This window comes from Gallinula chloropus (assembly GCF_964237585.1).
Source record: "Gallinula chloropus genome assembly, chromosome: 23".
Classification (NCBI taxonomy): domain Eukaryota; kingdom Metazoa; phylum Chordata; class Aves; order Gruiformes; family Rallidae; genus Gallinula; species Gallinula chloropus.
The window spans coordinates 4,773,855-4,792,819 of NC_140108.1; the positions used below are offsets into that span (position 1 = coordinate 4,773,855).

At 41.6% G+C, this 18,965-nt stretch overlaps 2 protein-coding genes across 2 annotated transcripts in view; one reads left to right on the top strand and one right to left on the bottom strand.

Annotated features, from left to right (window-relative positions):
- Positions 1–1,211: 1,211 nt before the first annotated feature.
- Positions 1,212–16,486, bottom strand: GABRD (gamma-aminobutyric acid type A receptor subunit delta; the record flags this gene model as incomplete). Its single annotated transcript, XM_084274701.1, has 9 exons — positions 1,212–1,511; positions 2,753–2,964; positions 3,537–3,692; positions 4,613–4,750; positions 5,873–5,955; positions 6,715–6,935; positions 7,705–7,772; positions 8,350–8,462; positions 16,419–16,486. 9 exons carry the CDS (start codon positions 16,484–16,486, stop codon positions 1,212–1,214), a joined length of 1,359 nt encoding a protein of 452 aa, XP_084130827.1.
- Positions 16,487–16,935: 449 nt separating this feature from the next.
- Positions 16,936–18,965, top strand: part of CFAP74 (cilia and flagella associated protein 74) — a gene marked incomplete at both ends in the record, with an annotated part of 48,031 nt that continues 46,001 nt past the window's right edge. Inside the window, one exon of the mRNA XM_084274483.1 lies at positions 16,936–17,469. Within this exon, the coding sequence (XP_084130609.1) occupies positions 16,936–17,469 (534 nt within the window). The remainder of the gene's footprint in view (positions 17,470–18,965) is intronic.

Sequence of the window (18,965 nt, forward strand, 5' to 3'; positions counted from 1 at the left end):
AACAATATTTCAGTTGTTTAGCTGCTTTTCCCAGTGTATTTACTCTGGAGTTTTTTAGAGATCAATTCTAAAACTTGTATTTGTTTTGAATACTGCATTCATTTTCTGAGTTCACCAGAATTATTTACAGAACAAAGTGTTACTTTACATGAGTTGGGCCAGAGAATGTAGCCCTGAAGTAAGTGCTGTGTACGAGTACCCACAAATTTCACTGTCAAATAGTGGAAGTGAAGAGGCCCAACATAATAAATCAGGCTCTGAATAAAAATGGTAAAAAAATCCAAAGCAACTGAGGAACTTAAAGCCATTTATGACTTTTTTTTTTTTTTAAACTTAGCTACTTAGGGACAGATGCAAAAAGGATATTTTCAGAGGAACACATGGTAGACTCACAGAAAATCAACAGAATGAATTCTGAAGTCCTTCCTGAAAATAATCTGAGTTCCTTCCTTATAAAGCACCTTTAAAATTTTTCCCAATCCAGCATAGAAAGCCTTGGTTTTCCCTGTGTTTCTAAACCCCTTTTGTCTATTATTTGGGCCTATTAAGCTAATAAACATTGCTGTGTTTAATGTTTAAATTTTCATTAGCTTAGATCTGAAATGTAATACAGTCAATATTAACAATTCAGTACATTTCATGTAGTATATTTTATTTCATGCTGTGACTAAGAGCATTGAAATGTTTTCAGTACTTTATCCAAGACAAATAAGAAAAAACCTCCACTCCCCCCTACTCAGTTCTACTTTGTTAATGAGATTTTTATGATTAAAAACTCAAACTTTACCACTACTGTTAAGCCTAGACCATCCCACAGAAGGCCAGATGCAGAAATCAGTGAGGAATTAGCTCTTCCATTACAAAAAAGAAAATGATCTGAATGTGAAACGCCAGATCTTCATCACTGATCAACACTTGAAGTGGAGGAAAACCATGATAATTTAAGATTTCAACTTGTGCTACAAATATGTACATATGAAAAACTGTCTTATGGTAATACAGGAAATAAGGAGCTGGGATTGTTTAGCAGAGTACAGATCTGTAATAAACTGCTGCTTTTAATAGGAACTGATCACAGGACTTTCTTGACTTTAGAAATGTCTCACTGGAAAATATTTGGAGAAGAGATGCATCAGTGTGTTTTCAGCCAGGGGTTTTTAGTCTGTAGGTAATGGTCAGTTTGTAGCTCTTCACATGAATTGTCTTTCTTTTTACATTGTGTATGCAACCCAGTATATAACATTGACTGCTGCAAAGGCTGCTGGGAACACAGCTCTGGCATAGATATCAATGGTATCAGCATCAATGGGCTTAAAGAGGGACTTCAGACCACTCTTTTTGTCCAGTTTCATTATTTGCTGCCGTTTTGTCTCTCCAGTTTCTATTTCTATTGTGCCATACGATCCAGGCAGTCTTCTGGGAATTCGGTGCTGCCTATTGGAAATGGCCAGTTCCTGGCTCACACCAGCTATGGAAAGGGAAAACAGAACAATGGCATTCTTCACGTTTACCTGCAAAGGAAAGAGGAGAACCTGTAATAGAGATTTACAGGACATGGGTAGTGTACTTCATCCAAGATAGCCATGGTACTGATGTGGTGAAGAAACCTATGAGATCCCTAAGTGCAGAATGGTATTTACCACTTCCTTTGACAGAAGGGCCACTGAAAGACTGCTCTACCACATCTAAATTCTGGTTATAATTTTACATGCTCTGAATTGCCAAGGCACCATCAAAACAGCATAGGCCCCCCTGACTGAAAACAATGGACTGGTCTAGGGGAGACAGTTGTCCCACTATGTGCCTGAAGCCAATATGCAGTTCTTAGGCTCCTGTCAAAGCTGAGAGAATGTGGAGATGGGACAGAAAATTAATAGGGATCAGTTATATCCACTACAGCTTAATAAAATAAAGTAATAATAAATACTCCCCAAGGTGCCAAAGAGTTTTAAAGTATGTAGGCCTGGGCTACAAATTGTGAATTTTCAAAAAAAAAGGTTTTTTATTCAGTTCACTCTGCTTCATCACTAACATGCATATATGTACATGAAGAAAGAAGTGAAGCCATCTGGAGTTCCTGGAAGAAATTTCATCTGCAGAATTCTCTGTTCAGTTTTGCTGGGTTTCATATCTACATAACTTATCTCCATGCTAATTATAGCTGTATTTACCTTAGGCAACTTAGGTGTAAAAAATGTAATCTCTAGGGGACAACACTGAAGACAACAGGCCTAGTTTTTGTCTGGCTCATCGCATTTTATTATGCTGTAGCAGAACTATAAGAGTCTTAGCAGAAGAAGCTACTAAAGAACACCTTCTGAGACTGTCTTTCTTCCCCATCTCATGTAATACTGTCATCATGACTTTGTCCTGACCCTACAGGAGCAATTCAAGGTTACTGTAGCTTACACTGGACAGATATCAAAGGGTCTGTCTATATTCTCAGAGTGCAGGACATAAAAATCTGCATCAAGATAGACTTTGTCTCTCATCTCACTCATTCTCTCTTATTCTCCATTTCCTATCTGAAATACAGCAACAAACTATGTAAGCATATGTTGTCTTTAGTGCTAGCCATGCTGCAAGGGGAAGTTAGCAGTTACATTTGGTTGCTTGTCATATTAATGTGCCAAAAGAATTAACCAGAAAATGTTTCTTTTCGAAAGAGGTAGAAGAATTTGCCTCTCCAGTAAAAAAAAGGATCATGATGCAGGGTGATTGCAAAGTCATTCACAGGATTACACTTACTGACCTCTGCACTCTGCCTCCTCGCCTTTAACTTGTTCTTTTGCTTTTTCATGTAGTCAGCATTGAAATGTGCAAATGCATATTCCACCAGTGCAGCAAACACAAACACGTAGCAAATCCAGAAGTAAACATCAAGTGCCTTGATGGCAGATGCTCGCGGAAGCGAAGACCGGGCACTGACCATCAGCGTAGTCATAGTAAGAACAGTGGTTATACCTGCAGTGCAGTGTAAGAAAGTTGACTTTAGGTTTCATGGTAAACACTATAAGAAGTGTACTTCCTAATCTGAAGCCAAGGAATGTGTTCACAGTAGCAGCCCCTTCATAGTGTGGCTTCTGATTGCCAAAGCAGTGCATTTGCATGACTAAGGCAGCTTTGGACGTGTTATCCTTGGTTTTGATCAGGGCAAACAAAACTGGATGACTTAACCCTGAAAAACTTTGGCATCTGGACTTGCAACCCTTACTCAGGCAAACAGATCCACAAGCTCTAGGAACACTTTTTGTCACTGTCCCAATTCCTTTAAATCAATTCTAACATACATCTGCCTCACATTCACTACTGCTTTTTACCATCTTTAGATGGTTATTTTCTGTTCTTTACTGAGGCAGCTGCTCTGATAGCACAGCAGAAGTTAAACCATGAGGGAAATCTTCTAAAGGACCCTGTCTTCTGCACATGTAAACACAGTATTCATAAATGTACCTTCAGGAAAAAGGAGGATTATTAGAGAGCGTAATACAACTTCAGCATCCCCTTCCCTGTCAGCTCCCCAAACTCTGTTTTACCTAATGACACTCTGGCAGGCACAGCTGACTGACTGATCCAGAAGGATACCCACGACATGGCCACAAGTAAAATAGAAGGAACATAAGACTGAATGATGTAAACTCCTCGATTTCGACGAAGGTGGAAGTGGAGACTGAGCCTGGGAAACTGACCTGCTGGAAAAAAGAGCCGACACAGAAAGGTTCTGACTGTGTGAATTACAGTTAAACTGATGCTCCAAATAACATTTCCTATAACGACCCAAATCTACATTCTTAAACATCTTTTGGACAAGGATCACAGAAAGCTTTTTTGAATGTTGTTCAATTAGTCTTGATAAACCCTGCACGAGGCACTGCAGTTCTCATCAGCACTGTTAGCTAAGAATAGGTCAAATGATTTGTCTCAGGTCATATCAATGCCAGATCTGAAAATAAAATCATGAGTCTTCTCGAATAACAGTATTGCTTCAAAATGTGTACTGTCTTATCATCTGCTGTAGAAAGTCCTCCAGATACTAAATTTAGATTTTTTAAAAGGCCAAGTTAATTTCAAACTCAAAAAAAGAGCTTAGAAGAGATGTGCAGCATAAATGAGAATCTGAATACATGAAAGAGGATGAAAAATCAGCAGGAAAGAAATTACTCCAATCTTTTACAAACATTGCAACAAACCCAGTGATACTCATACACACCACTGACTTCTACTGGGTAGAATTAGAATGATCTGACTGCACATCATAAGCCTCATAACATCAGGTCTAATGGAAATTTTTCTTTATCTGAAGTTGCAAATTAGGTCAAGAAAATGTGAGTTATACCTCAAATGTTTTTAATCAAGTGCGGTCTGGCTACTCCATGCAGTATTTTGTCAAACGTGCAGAGCTCAAGGACATACTATGCACAATGGCTCCTCCAAGGCTCAGCAAAGCTTGGCAATTTTTGCAAGTGTAAGCTAAAGAAGACTCATATCAGAAACCTGACAGGTTCTTAAATAAGTTCCTAAAGAAGTGGGATTTTGTATTATAGACAGAGGAGGCTTCCCTATGCAGGAAAAAGTCAGATACTGTCCCTGAACTGAAGACAGATCCTGTTACCCGATTTGAAGTTCATCATTTCTGTTGTGAACTGGTAATTGGTAATTGTGAATTGAGCAAGCTGCAGCTTATCCAGCCCATGGATCTCATCCTGGTTTTCTGACCAGTGGTAGACTATGTCCTCTGAAGAGTAGCCATCTGCCAAAAGAAAGCTGAATAAACACAAAGTTTGAGGAAGAAATTAAGAACTTTGAGGACTCATAGTGGAAGTCCTCCAATTCCTCTGCTATACACTGATTTCATTGGCCCCATTGCAAACATGCTGTGATTCAGTCTGGATAATTCACTGTCCTGGCAACATCATTGTTGCCAGTATCACACTGGGGTAGCTAACTGGGGGAGAGAATTGATTGCAGGTTCAGTGCCTGCAGCCTCTGTATTTGGTGATTACATAAGTAAAACTGTAGATTGCTATTTTTGACAGGATAAAATGGTATTGTGGTTAATTGCCTAGAAAACAAAGTCAGAGCTAAAAAAGAAAATGAGAAACTTGCATCAATAAGCCAGTGGATCTGCCCAGAAACTGCTGTTCACATATCTTTGGAACCCTCAGGACCTGTCAACAAATTGACATAAAAACCATATTGCCATTGATTGGGTGGCCCCTGCTCGTGTCAGTAGTGAATTTCATTCACAAGTATTAATGCTCATGGGAATTATGCACTGTTCATAGGTAAAATACAGCTTGAGCAAAATATACATCATTCTTTGCCCTCCTTTGTGAGTACAATTGAATTCACACAGCGATCCATGCATTGTTCTTATGATTTCTGTGCAACAGATACAAGCTGCACAGCTCTGTAAGGGTTAGTCACAAAGACATTCATTACAAGCAGGGAATTCTTTCTTTTTCCTGTTTTCTCACAAAGAAAAAATAGCACATCAAACTTTGCCTGCGGGCTTCTCTACTCACTGTCACTGGATTTGATGCAAAGCTCAGTAATTCTAGTGACTGTCATGACTGGATTTTACATCAAGCACAAAGTGCGACGTTTGTCAGCAGAATTTTAGGTTGTTCATCTTCACTACATTAAATCCTAGAGTTTTGAGCTGGATCAGAGCTGAACTGGTATTGAAAAGTCCACACACTGATGCCCAAGACAGAGACTGAAAGGACTTGCGTTTGTACCCTTTGTTTCTAACTCCTGAGGCACCCCTTACATCTCATTGACTAAAGCAGAATCATTCCAGTAAGCAAAGTACCATGTATGCAGGCTTTAAACAAAACAGATTATATGAAACACTGTACTCAGCCCTTACAACTCTCCAAATCCAACATGCATTCTTGTTCATCCATTGGATACTTGGAAAGGTCCATGTCACAGGCCACTGTTGAGGTAATCCTGTTCCAAGCAACATGAGCACCAGTTAGTTGCATTCAGATAGAGCCTCTTCCTCAGAAATGCAAAGATTAAATGGAAAACTTTGAAATATTTTCAAAGTCCTTCTGGCTGTTGCCTTTACTAAGTCTGTGGGAAACCCAAAGGTGGATGGAAATTGAATAAAGGTCAAATGACTTGTCTAATGGCAGAGGACACTTCAGCTACTTCTAATGGAAGGACATTTCTGAGTCAAATCTTTACCCTTTCACTGTCCCCAAGATCACTACCAATACCTTAAGGGTGACTGGACTTGTAATTTCAAAGATGCACAATCATTAGTTTTGAGAACATTACACAATTATCTTTAAATATAGCTACAGATTTCTAGCAAGAATGCTCTTCCAAAGTGAGGGAATACGATTCTCTCTGTTTCAAAAGATGGGGAAGTTGAGTCTAAATCAGACTCATAGTTCCCTTGGAAAACAGAGAGTGGAGAACAGACTCTTTGCTCTGTATTCAACACCTCCTTGCCTGGTGACCTTAGTCTGTCATTAAGGACATTCTGATAGGGATCGGTCATTATGCAGTGGAAAAGTGTTGCTGGAGATTCCTTCTGGCAGTGGAGTCCTTGTAAAGCAAAGGGAGGTCCTAGGAGTCACCAGTACTTTTTTCTGTTATATATTAATAATTATTTTAGGAAATCATCCTAAGAAAACTAAGAGATTACTTTACAGGCTGTTCCACAAGTTAATACATGACAGAGTACACCTTCTCACTCACCTGATGCTGTACAAAATGACTCCATCTGGCTGGAGCCTGATAAGTTTGTTCTCCACAGTCACGTCATGGAACCAGGCAGACTTGGCATTTACTATGAAAGTGTCTGGCAACCAGAGCTTGTCCACAAAGCGGCTGTCTAAGCCCAACGTTTCATTGGTGTGGTTGTAAGACAGACGGTCATCTCTCCAGCTCTGGTGCAAAAACACCGTCATGGTGTATTCCTATGGCAAGAGAAATCCCTGTTACAAAGTGGTGCTAAACAAACACAGTGATAACCCCTTGGGACTTAGCAAAAATCACTGTAGCACCCTACACGTGCATTAACTGTTTCCTGTGGAAATAAGTACTTTTATAATCAGTCAACCATAGAGCTGCCCAAGCATTTTAATTTCTGTCATATGCTTCTACCATGGATAAACCCAAGATATCAGAGTGATTCAGTATCAGTGTTCTGCATAACACTGTGCAAGAGTTGCATATGTCTTAATGAAGAAAATTGGTTTATTTGTCTCTACAACTTTTGTGTTTGAAGTGTTTTTAAAGCAAAACTAAAAAAAAAAACCCACCAGGTGAAGTTACACATCTGTACTGAAGGGAAAGGATGGAGGAAAAGTCAGGTTTGGTTTTAAAATTAGATCTGTTGGATTTCAGAAATGCAAGTAATTCATACTTCTGCTTGTTTATATGACTTGTGAGTTTTCTACTCCACTGCATTATTGAAAGGTCTTTACACAAAACAGAGGAGCATCTCACAACCAATCGTTCCTTTAGCCATTTCTTGGAAGTATCTGTGGTGAAGAGGAATTTGAATTCTTGTAATTGCCCGTGTCTGCCAGAAGAGACTATTTCTTAAAAGACAATGTTCTTGTGGTAATCTCTCCACTACAAAGATCCTGGGGACCAACAGTCTCTCTAGTGAGTTAGTTTTCTACACTCCCTCTCACTGCAGTGTGTACATTCACAGCTTGGCAGGTTTAACTGGTGACGTACCATGTTCACTTCTGAGATGTGGTCAATGCTGGCTACTTCAATTGCAAGAGCAACGTTAACAGGAGGACCTGAGAAAAAATGTTTGAATGGGGTGATTTATATCATCATAACTTCTATAAAAACACAGATGACCCAAGACTGTCAATTTTTTCATACTGAGCAAATTCATAGGAGAGTTTTTTGTGATAAAGTACACTTTCCAAGTAAAATCTACTTTAATGCAAGATACTTAAACCTTTTACAAATTGCATCCTCTATTTCCAACAGAACATCTCAGGTCAGTGATAAAGGCCATGAGATATAATCACAACTACTAAAAATTATTAAATCCCTTCTGGAAACCACATCATCTAGTTGAAGACAGCATGACTTCAAGCAAATGCAGAAGTTATCACCAACTACTGTAAGCCAAAATTCCTTCAATTTAGATATCAGTGATTTAAGAACTGCATCAGCAAGAAGGCTGCATTGCTAATTCTATTACATGGTCTTTTTTTAAAATCAAGCAAATTGTTGGTTGTTTTTTCCAGTATCCAAGTAATAGATAATCACAAGCTTTTAATTACGTAGATGATGAAGTTCAAATGGATATCAGAAAGTAGAAGGATTGCACAAAACAAAAGAAACATTATTCTCAGGTCTCACCTCCAATCCCAGGCCTGAAATTACGTGCATACCCTTTCATTAAATCATCCAGGTTGGGCAACCAGGATATTTCGATGTTGGAACCTATGTAATCTCCAATGTCATTCATAGCTCTAGGTAAAAAAAAAAAAAAAAAAGTATCTTTTAAAGCATGGCTATGTTTGCAAACAGAAAAATAACAGAAAAGGGAAGACATTGATTTCTTTTACACCAGAGCCCATCTACAGTATAATCAGCTATATGGTAATTTAGTGGAAAAATACTGTATAGAGATAGGAAAACCATTTCTTTTAAAATCAAAATATATTTCAGGCAAGACTATGGCCTCTTTCTGAAATACAAGCACATACTTTTTTTCTTAAAAAAAAAAGGGGAAAATGTAAAGGCAGCATGAGGGAAACCAAGCTACTTTGCATACTGCATAAAATGCATCTGTGGATGCTGACATGCAGCTCTCTGGGTAGCAGGACACAGCAGCTGTGACAGCTCCCAGTCCCACTGTGGAACAGCTGAGATTAGGAAGGTTGGTATATTGTCAGATGTGACAGGAAAACAGTAAGAATTACACAGCAGGAATTTGGGTTTAACATCTTCAATACTGTGAAAGTACCACAGGGCCTCAGAGAGATGAAAAGCAATGCTCAGAGAAGGTGCACAAACAGCTGAACACTGCACAGATCTCACTTGAAAAGTAAGCAGCTGAAAGCAGAGACACACCAAAGGGACATGCCCATGGCCCTGACCTGGCATGCAGGTGCCATGGGCTGGACCCGAACCCTCAACAGGACTGGGCTGTGGTGCTGGAATTCAGGCACCCAAAAGGCCCAGTAGTTCTGCCTTTTTCAGAGCCAAAAGAGGTGGTTGTCTACAGGCCAGGGGAGCCTCCAGAAACTTTGGGAGTGGCCCATGGTTCTGTGGCACAAGGAGCTGCCAACAGTGGTGAGCCTGAAGGATTCTGCCATTCTCCTGCAACCTGACATGTGCCCCATGAGGCAGGGACAAGAGTCCTGACTGTGGTCCTGGACTTAGGGCCATTCCTGTCCATGGTCTTTATCTGGAAGTGAGGTATCCATGGCACTGAAGTATCTGTCCTACTCCACCTTCCCACAGGTACTGCAGAGTTTTGGGCATACAGGGGTGGTTCCATCATGATGGAGTGTGAGAAGCCATAATGCACCCATCCTTTTGTGGTCACTCTTGGGGCATCAGTGAGCCACCAGCCAGGAGGTTTTGTTGGGAGGTAATGTGTTGCTGTCAGCTTTGTGCAGCATGCCACAGTCCCCCTCCCCAAAATACAGCTCCATCTCCTGGGTGCCAGGCATATGCTTCTTTCCAATCCAGTGATGCTCCTTAAAGATATTAATTTCTTGTTGCCATTTTCTACCACCTGGCAGATGCCAGCCCCTCAGCCCTCCTGGCACAGGCAGTTCCGTGGCTCTTCCATAATCTCTTATAAACAAAGGCAAGCTTATATTGTCTTCATTATCTGTTTAAACTGAGCTGTCAGACTTCATCTGAAGATCTGTGCCTGCTCACATCATTCCTCTTGCCAGCACAGTGATTGACGTGACAGCAATAGATAAATGAAGGTCTGTGACAACATCTACCACAACTATTTGCAAAGAGAAAAATCACCAGTGGTTTGAGAGGGCCTGTATCTGAGTGCAGGTACCGTATGAAAGCTGTCTGAGCACTCCTTTGGCATCTTCTGCTGAGTCCAACAACAAATACAACATCTGAGAGACATATATCACTAGCAACAGAAGGGAAACTCGTTAGACATCGATGAAAGGCTGCAGAATAATATACCATAAGCATATTCTGCCTGGTACTTACATAACTTTCTTAGCGTGTTCATGCGACAGTGACCCACATAAAGCACGTATATTTTCTCTTCAAAATATGCCAGTCTGGGCATTCAGCTCAGCACAAGCAGTTCCTGCTAGCACAGTGGCACAGCAGCTTACAATAACCAACTCTTCTCCTCACAGGGGATTGAAAGAAAGATCTTTGATTGCCCTGGTCAGAAAATTCTTGCCCCACACGTATGGAGTTAATTCTGTAAGGAAGGAGTTGTGGGAGTACATTGTATAAAATGAGTTCTGAGCAGCAGAGACACTGCAAACGTGCATTAATGGAGCTGTCAAAGCTTAAGTGGCCTTAAAGCATAGGGACACTGCTCCAAATGGAAACTTCATTAGTTCACAGCAAAATGTTAAAATTAGGGATATATATTAAATTGCATTTACAATGTTCCCTTCCCATGAGAACGCTGCTGATGTATGTTCAGATCAAATTACTCTCTCAGATAATTCTCAGGTTCCTATATCTCTTCTGAGTAAGGATCTTGGAAGACTCAGAGCCATATTTTCAGCAGCATAAACTGGAATAACGTAACTGATTTAGACAAGAGCTTTGAAGATTCAGAACAGATGTTGACAGAGTTTTTTCCTTCTTTATTGGGTCTCATCAATTATATAAACCCTTCTTTCTATCAGACTGTTGTTTCCTATGTGCTGGTCTTTCAATCACCCAACTGTCAGTATTCATAATACTTGGCAAGATCAGGATGCTAAGGTCTGGCTTCTGTCTCCAATACCACCAAACACTGTAGTTCAGAAATTATTTCAGTTTCTTTTTCATTCACTACCCTACTTCTGGAAATACTAAGGCTACCAGCTAATAGAGAAAACAACTAATTATTTTCAATTAAGGCCTTGGCAGGTTAGAGAATATGAGATTACATTGAAAGTGTTTTGTTTAAAAATGTACTTATTTGTAACTTGTAAATCTCAGCCACGGATATGTAACAGTATTCCTAACCAGAAAAATACCTGGGCTCCCCTTATAGGTAAACAACGATTTTTTTAGTCTGTCCATAATTAGAGTAAATAACTAGAATATGCTTGAACAAATGTATTTGCCTAAAATCTCTTTTCAGTGGAAGATGGTGCTTTTCCTCTCCTGTTGCTAAATCCGCAGCCAAGTTCTGTAAAGTCTTTTGAAAACTGTACTCAAGTCAGAAGGTGACTGCACTGGAGTAACCTATCTCTGCCTGACTTGTGAGGATGGGGGAATCAAGCTTGGGCTTCCTACATACACAATAGTACAAAAGTGCTAAGTATGAGTTGTAAAATTAGAATACACAACCTGAGCAAAATAATGAAAACAAATTCTGCTGCTCCCCTTCCACACTAGGTACTGCTACCTGCATGTATCAAGAACTCATCCCCACATAACTGAGTTCTGAGCAGTCACTTGCTGTAAAAGGAGTCATGTCACTCTAAGAACTGCCAGGAGCCTCATCTGTTTAAAAAGCATTGACAGCATGCAGCAGTTCTCCTGTGACAGTGCTCTGTTTTAATGGCATTAAGGACAGCCCCAGAGCAAAAAGAGAGTTAAAATGACAAGAGTTGGGTTAAAAACTGTGGGGCTGTAGCTTGCCATGTGTTTTAAGCAGATTACAATCTAGAGGGAGTTTTACTTAAATATCCATGACACAATTAAAATAAATCTTGTTTCTATTATTAATAAAGCTTTAGGGTCAGACCATCAGTGTAACAAATGTATTGAAGTACGTGGAGCTATATGCACTTCATACTAGTGAGGGTTATCAAAGTATTACAGCTGACATAATTTTATGGCTGGCTTTACTTTGTTGATGTTTATACTACTGGTTAATTTTTAAATTTCTTTGAAATGGGGGAAAAAAATCAACCATGCTATGATTCCATGACATATTTTTCCTTTAAACTCCCCAGTGATCACTAAACAGCAGTGTGGACCTAAGCAGCTGGTGTGGAAGCCCTCAGTTAAAATGTATGACTTTGGAAAGTGGATCTTTATTTTTATGGCACTTTACATGCCAGTTTGTGATAACTCCTTAGAGACATTCCTCTAGACTTCTGTCACCTGATCCAGCATGAAGGATGGTGGGAGAATTTCATTCATCCTTGAGAAGCATTTGGCATTATATATGGCCCAGAATATTATTCATTTATTGTACCTGCAGAAGGAAGACAGACATAGAAAGGTGCATTGGAAGGGATTCACTTTTCATAGTGTGAGCAGTGAAAACGAAAAGAAAGGTAACTAGTTAGTTGATCCAGCAACTTCACTTCCTGACTGAAGCTGCTGTAAAGCTTGTTTGGTAAGAAAAGGACCTTGTATAATTAAGCTGATGATTTGTAATATTCAACTCATCAAAAACCTTTTCTTCACTTTGCACCAGGCCAGAGTGGAGTGCCTATGGCAGCACAGTCCTGTACTAATATCACTCTGGAAGTCATTCCCAAATCTCAAGCTGATGCTGGTTGTTCATCCACAATCTGTACACATCTCATTTCAGGCAGGAGTTGTTGTTAGCAGTAGAATACATATTCCTGCTGTTTAAACTACAAGAATAGTTAGTTCTCTTGCACAGGAGATGAAGGGGAGCAGAAATCACTATTGATAATCCTGGCAAAACTGTGGGATTCTCTGTCCTTGACACAGGCTAGGGAAGGCAACACTGAGCAATGAATCCCAAATGGCAGCACAAAGAAATGCCTCTTTCAGAGCTAAGTACTATCAGTTCTAGAATAAAAAGTACATCAATCCCCAAATCCTTTCTGTATGAGCTGACTTCTTTCTCCCAGCTGCTGCAGGACCACTGCATTCTACTCATGTGGAGTGACCTGGAAGAGAAGCATCAATCAACTTGGAGAGCACACCTTTAAAGGGCTTGCCAGGGAAGTGAGGTATTAGCCTGCCTTACTCTCTTCCAGAGCAATGCTTGAGAACTAGAAACTTATCAATATTACTAAAAAAAAAGGTGGTATTTGAACTACACCAAGGAAAGAGGCAAACAATGTGGTCTGTGTGAATGAGTGCACTCCAGCAGCTGAACAAGAGATAACTGCAGCAATATCATTTTAGCACAGCAGTGCCAAAAGCTCAGCAGCATCTTGAAGTCAGTGGCCAATGAGATGCTGACTGTAGGTCACACTTGCAGGGAGAGCGTGCTAACCTTCTGGCAAAAAGGTACAGCAGTAAGACATGGAAAATAACTTATTGCATCTCTTGTTTCTTCTTTAAATCTGCTCACCTGATTCCTTTTGGGGACTGTGACATAGTTGTTATATGAATCTTTTAACCTGGTAGATGGAAATACCTGTTTGACTGATACTGAGGACCAGGGTGGAATACATTTCATTTTCTTTGGGATACTCTTTGAGGGAAAATGTGCCAGATGTCATTGCCACTCAAGAAAACTTTTCCTTGGGAAAAAGACAAGGAATATCCTGAAAGGTCAGTGAACAATCTGGCCTCTGTCAAACTCCAGGATTATCCAGAGCAGTATGTGTATCCTTCCCATCTGCCATTCCTGACTCTAAGTGAAGCTCACTGTAAATATGTTTTGTATTTTGAAATGTAATAGAAAAAGCATTAGGCTTAATTCATACCAACGTTTTGAACATCAAAGCCCTTATTTCCTCTCTGAGTTTTAAGCTACAGAAAATGGACTGCTCTTTGCCTGTATTCACGTGTTAAAGCTGCTCTGTTTCCATTAATAGAAGTAAAAGGTTGAGGGATACACACAACAGGACTATTCTCTGCAAATATGTAAGTCATTTAACATACTAGAATCTTAAATACAAAAGATATACTTCTTTTTAATTAGAAAATTAAAATGTCACTAAAGAATGTCAAAACAGACACACAGCCCAAAACTCCAACCAATAGTACGTTTGCCCCCCACAAATGAACAAATATTTTACTAAGTGTATTTCAGCAGATGATCTCATTCACTGTGACACATGTATTATTGCAGCATCCACAGCATACTGAACTCTGATAAAATAGTGGAAGCTACAGCCTTTGTCCCACAGAGCTGTCAAGCATATAAATGCCAAATTTCTTGCCACTAATCACTGTCTCAAGCAGACCACAAAGTACTACTCTGTAGAAATGTTTACCTGAACACAGCACTGGCATAAGAAGGATGTGCTGCCTTAGGTTGAATTTGGTTCATTCACTAGTCAAACAGCACACACAACAGAGAAATTGCTTCAAACACCCCTGAAAGGTTATTCAGAATGCTGCGAGGAAGCAGGCTACATGTATTCCTCACTTCATCCTCTGCCAAACCTTAACATTATTGTAATAAGTAGCTTTGCCTTTGGGAAGTCTCATGTCATACCACTGACTTCAGAACTTGCTGAAATATTCATCCTTGTTTAGGTGTGTTTTTGCTGACAAGTGTCAATGCACAGTCCATAGCACTCCCAAGCAGAGAACTTGGAGGGTTTGGATGGCCTCTGCCATCAGAGCCACAAATCACATTAAATTTAGAGAACAAAATCAGAGCAATAAAATGTGGCGATTGGCAGGTTTGCCCATTCTTATAAACCCAGAGTATTAAGAAAATCCTGCTCTTCATAAAAGCATCTCTTACCAAAAATAATTATATGTCATTTCGCATTTGGGAACTCCAAGGAATAAGGATAAGGAAGTTCATGTGCTTCTTGGGCCCTTAGAAGGGCAATTATCTCATAGGTTGTCTGTGTGTGAGTAATTTTAATGATGGAAGGAGAAAATCTTAGTTCAGTTCTATTTAACTCATCAAAAGTACACATGCAAGCAGGGTTACTCACTTTTTACAGGATTAAACAATGTTCTGCCATAGCCACACTAAATCCTGGACCTTCAGAAAACCACTGTACTGAAGAAAGCCATCATCTTTGACCACTGAACGTCTTACACTGGCGTATTTGCCAAACTACTACAAACTGAACAGCTGGAATGTCATGAGCTACAATTTGCCTTGCCTTACTGTGTGCCATGGGAGTGCCACAGACCTCGGAGACAGATGCTGAGAAACAGGATCAGTGAAATTATGGGTGAGATCTTGATGCCCTTAGGTCATAACCAGTATTTTTCCTGCCCTCACTGCATTGCTTCAGAGCATGAGGGTGTCAGGATCTGACCCTGGGTAACAGATTCAAGGTCACTGGATAAAGCATTATGTCAGTCCTGAGTAAGAGCAGTTGACTTGACACTTCCTCTAATGCAAGATCCTTTCTTTCCCTTTCCAGTGAAAAAAAAGAAAATCCTACTAATTCATTCCAAACCCCTTAACAGCAGTGTTATGTCTTACTACAATTATCTGCAGCTATTAATACTGCCTGAAAAGTAGAAGTAGGAAGACCCCTTTAATATCACAGCCATCTCTGCTCTGGATGATGTAGGCAGGTTTTTACATGCAGCAAGTTCTTTTTTACTCCCCCTTCTATTTTCATTGCATAATCATGGCAAGCTTTCTCCACATACAGCCTCCAGATCCGGAGCGAATACCCAGAGAACATAGCTGGTTGCCTAGCTAACACCTTCAGAATAAATGTGACTGAGAATTGCAAACATATATCTTTACAATTTATTATTTTAAGACATGGTTGGCGTTCTTCAAATGTTGGGGTTTTTTTCTGAGATCTCTGGCAGGCTCTTCCTCTAATCTCAAGTTCAAGAGACTTGGTGAACCCATTAGAAAGGACTAACTGTGTTCTGGGGTTTTTAATTGTGCCTATGGAGGCCCTGAGCAAAGACATTCAGTTAGTACCCACTGGTGGTGCTGGGTTTTATGGAAGAGTTTCACAATCAAGCAGGCCCCTACAGAGCTGTTTGAGGGGAAGAGGCTGCACTGGGACGTGCGGTGCCATTACAAAAAGTGATTGCCCCCAATTCAGAGTAAGTGCCCTACGGGAAAAGGCTTCCACAGGCATCCTGTTAACCCCTTGGTTAAGCCAAGACATTGCTGCTTAGTTGGCAGAAGTGCATCCTCTGCTAGAAAAAGAAGTAAAAAAGCTGGGGGACATTGAGGAAACTCTTCAGTCAAGATCCCTCTTTCTACTGAACACTCAGGCAGGCGTAGCCCTCAAATTAAGAGCATCCCTGGGCAAAAGTGGGAGTGGGAGCTGTGGGCAGTGGAAAGAGTATCAGCTACAGCCAGAGCTGGCATTTTTCACCCCAGCCACACCAAAAGAACGGCTGTCTAAGGGCAATCGAGAAAGAAGGATAAGGCGTTTTCTTACCTGATACACCTGTGCTGTTGGGTGCACAGTAGAACCAAGGCAGGAAAAACCCAGGTGAGAAATTCCATTTTACTCCCATTTATTAGACACTGGCAAACAAAACCCAGGTTCCCTGGCTCTGTTGGTAGCTCCAGAGCTCCAGTAGCGTTGCCATCCTTGCTTGCTGTGACAAGTTGAGGCTGAGTTTAAAGCAATCTATTGTTGCTCAGCAGCAGCAGCAGCCCTCACAATCTCCACAGCGCCCGGGAGCCATGCAGGCAGCCGGGAACTCGGAGCAGGTAGCGGGGCAGCTCTCCTGCCCTGCGCGGGGGGCTCGGCTGGGCGCCGCCGGCTCAGTCCCGCCCGGCTCCGGTGCGCTGCTTCGGCATTGCCCGCCCGCCGCTTTCAGATCCTCTCTCTTCCTCCGGCCGGTCTTCCCGGGGGCGAGGCCGGTTGCTGCAAATAACCTCCAAAATGATAGATTAATCCCACCGAGCGCCGGGGGGAGCAAACGAAAAGTGCTCCGGAGACACCGGACATGTCCTGCGCGATTAATCACAGGCTGAGGGAGGGAGATACATCCCGAGCTGAGGGCAAAGGCGATGAAGCCATGGAGCGCAGGCGGTCCGGAGAGAGCTCAGAGGGAGCCTCGGCACGGAAAAGGGCATGTGAAGTGCAGGGACCGAGCGCCGCTGGGTGCTGGAAACACGCTACCGCCTCCCCCGCCCCCGGCCCTCCCCGTGTAAATCCCGGCTGCACGGCTCCGGGGCGACCGCAGCTGCAGCCCGTCTTCGAGCAGCTTTCCAAGGGAAGAGGGAACACAAACGGGGAGGGGGGACACGAGTCTGGTGAGGGGAAACCGCCGTCTCTTCTCTTTCCGAGAGCCGTCCCGGGCTGGCGGTACAGAACCCAAAGAGGCAGCCCGAGGCTTTACAAACTTCTGCCTCGTCGGTCTCGGATTCTAAGGGGCTTCTCTGAAGTGAAACGCTTCAGGTTACTTCAGCAAGCGCCGAGCTGTGACACTGCGTCTGCAGTGCTCCATCCCACGGCTGCTCGGGGGCTGACATCCCCGGTAACGCTCCGTGCCCCTTGGCGAACTCCGGGACTCGCACGGGGCAGCAGGCCTGGCGGGGCGGGGGAGGGGGGGGGGGGGGACGCGGGCACCCGACCCGACGGCTCTTCGGGACTCGGGCTTCATCTTTACTTGCAGGTCAAACTCGGGTTTCTCCTCCATATTCGCTCTTTTCTTCTCTCCTCCTCCTCCTCCTCTGCTTTTCGGTGCTGTTCAGTGCAGAATGACAATTTTAAACCAGCCCCCAAAGGAGACACTCTGAAGGAGACATTTTAGAGGCATTTTATGGTAAAGCAAAGAAAAACGTATGTGCAGATACCTTAGTCGAATGAAAGGATGCACAGGGGGTAAAGCATTCCTCTTTTCCTATTCTTAATTTTGTCTTGTTATTTAATACCAGTATTTCCAGTGGCAGTTGAGGGGTGAGGGGAATACCAGCCCATGGGATCCAGGGGGAGAATAAATGTACAGCCTGTCCACAGACTGTGTACAGATCTACAAGATACACAAACATCCATCCACACACATACAAGATCATGGGTCATAAACAGGTAAGAATGATGTGGGGGCTGATTTTCTTTCTGATCTCTTCCTTCCTCTGCACGTTGCAGTGGCCATGCCTGCAGCTAATGTATGCTAAGGAGGGAAGGACCTAAATTTAAACTCAAGTGGTTGGGCTGTTGCATGAAAAACTGGTTGGTTGTAGGAGGGAAACCACGAGATTTTTAATGGAATTTACAGGAGGATACATAGAACAGAAGGATTTTTGCCTCTCTGTATAATAGAAGAGATTTACACCTTTCAGGATATTTTCAGTTGACATTCTTTCACATTTTTCCCACTTTTCAGGATGGCATTCCAACCAGTCACATACCTACACTGAGAATTCCTTGGTATTGTTTTTCTCTGGCTAGACAGCCATCATCTAGTTCACTACTGAAAAAGAACAGTTTTCTAAGTGTTCAGCATACATCTGTGAAAATAGCACAAGTCAGCCAAGGCAACTTGTACATGTAGAACAGCTGATGTATGTGTATTTTGTACATGTATAATGTATATACATGTATGTGTGTGTTTGAGTGTTGGTGTAAGTACATCACAGCAACATACATGCTACAAATTTGGCCATTAAAACAAGTAAAATACACTGGCAATCCTCTAAAGGAATCCTTACTGGAAAATTGTGTTTCTACAACAACTACATTTTGAGCACTTCCTCACTTTGATCCCGTGTAAAAGGTCTTTGCTATCAATGGTTCTAATACTGCAAAAGAGGAAACCAAAGGAAGAGCATCACCTTCAGGTTTTCTCTAAGCTCATTAAGATACTTCTTTCTCACTTCTACCACTCTGTTCCTTCCTCACCAGCTCTGCAGACAGAAACAGTGAGGTGACTGGCTGCAAAATTTTCAGTGTTCTTGGGATGGCAATATGTTTAGCTTCAGGATTTTAATAATCTTTCAATAAGTATTGTAATCAAGGTATGTAATCAGGGTT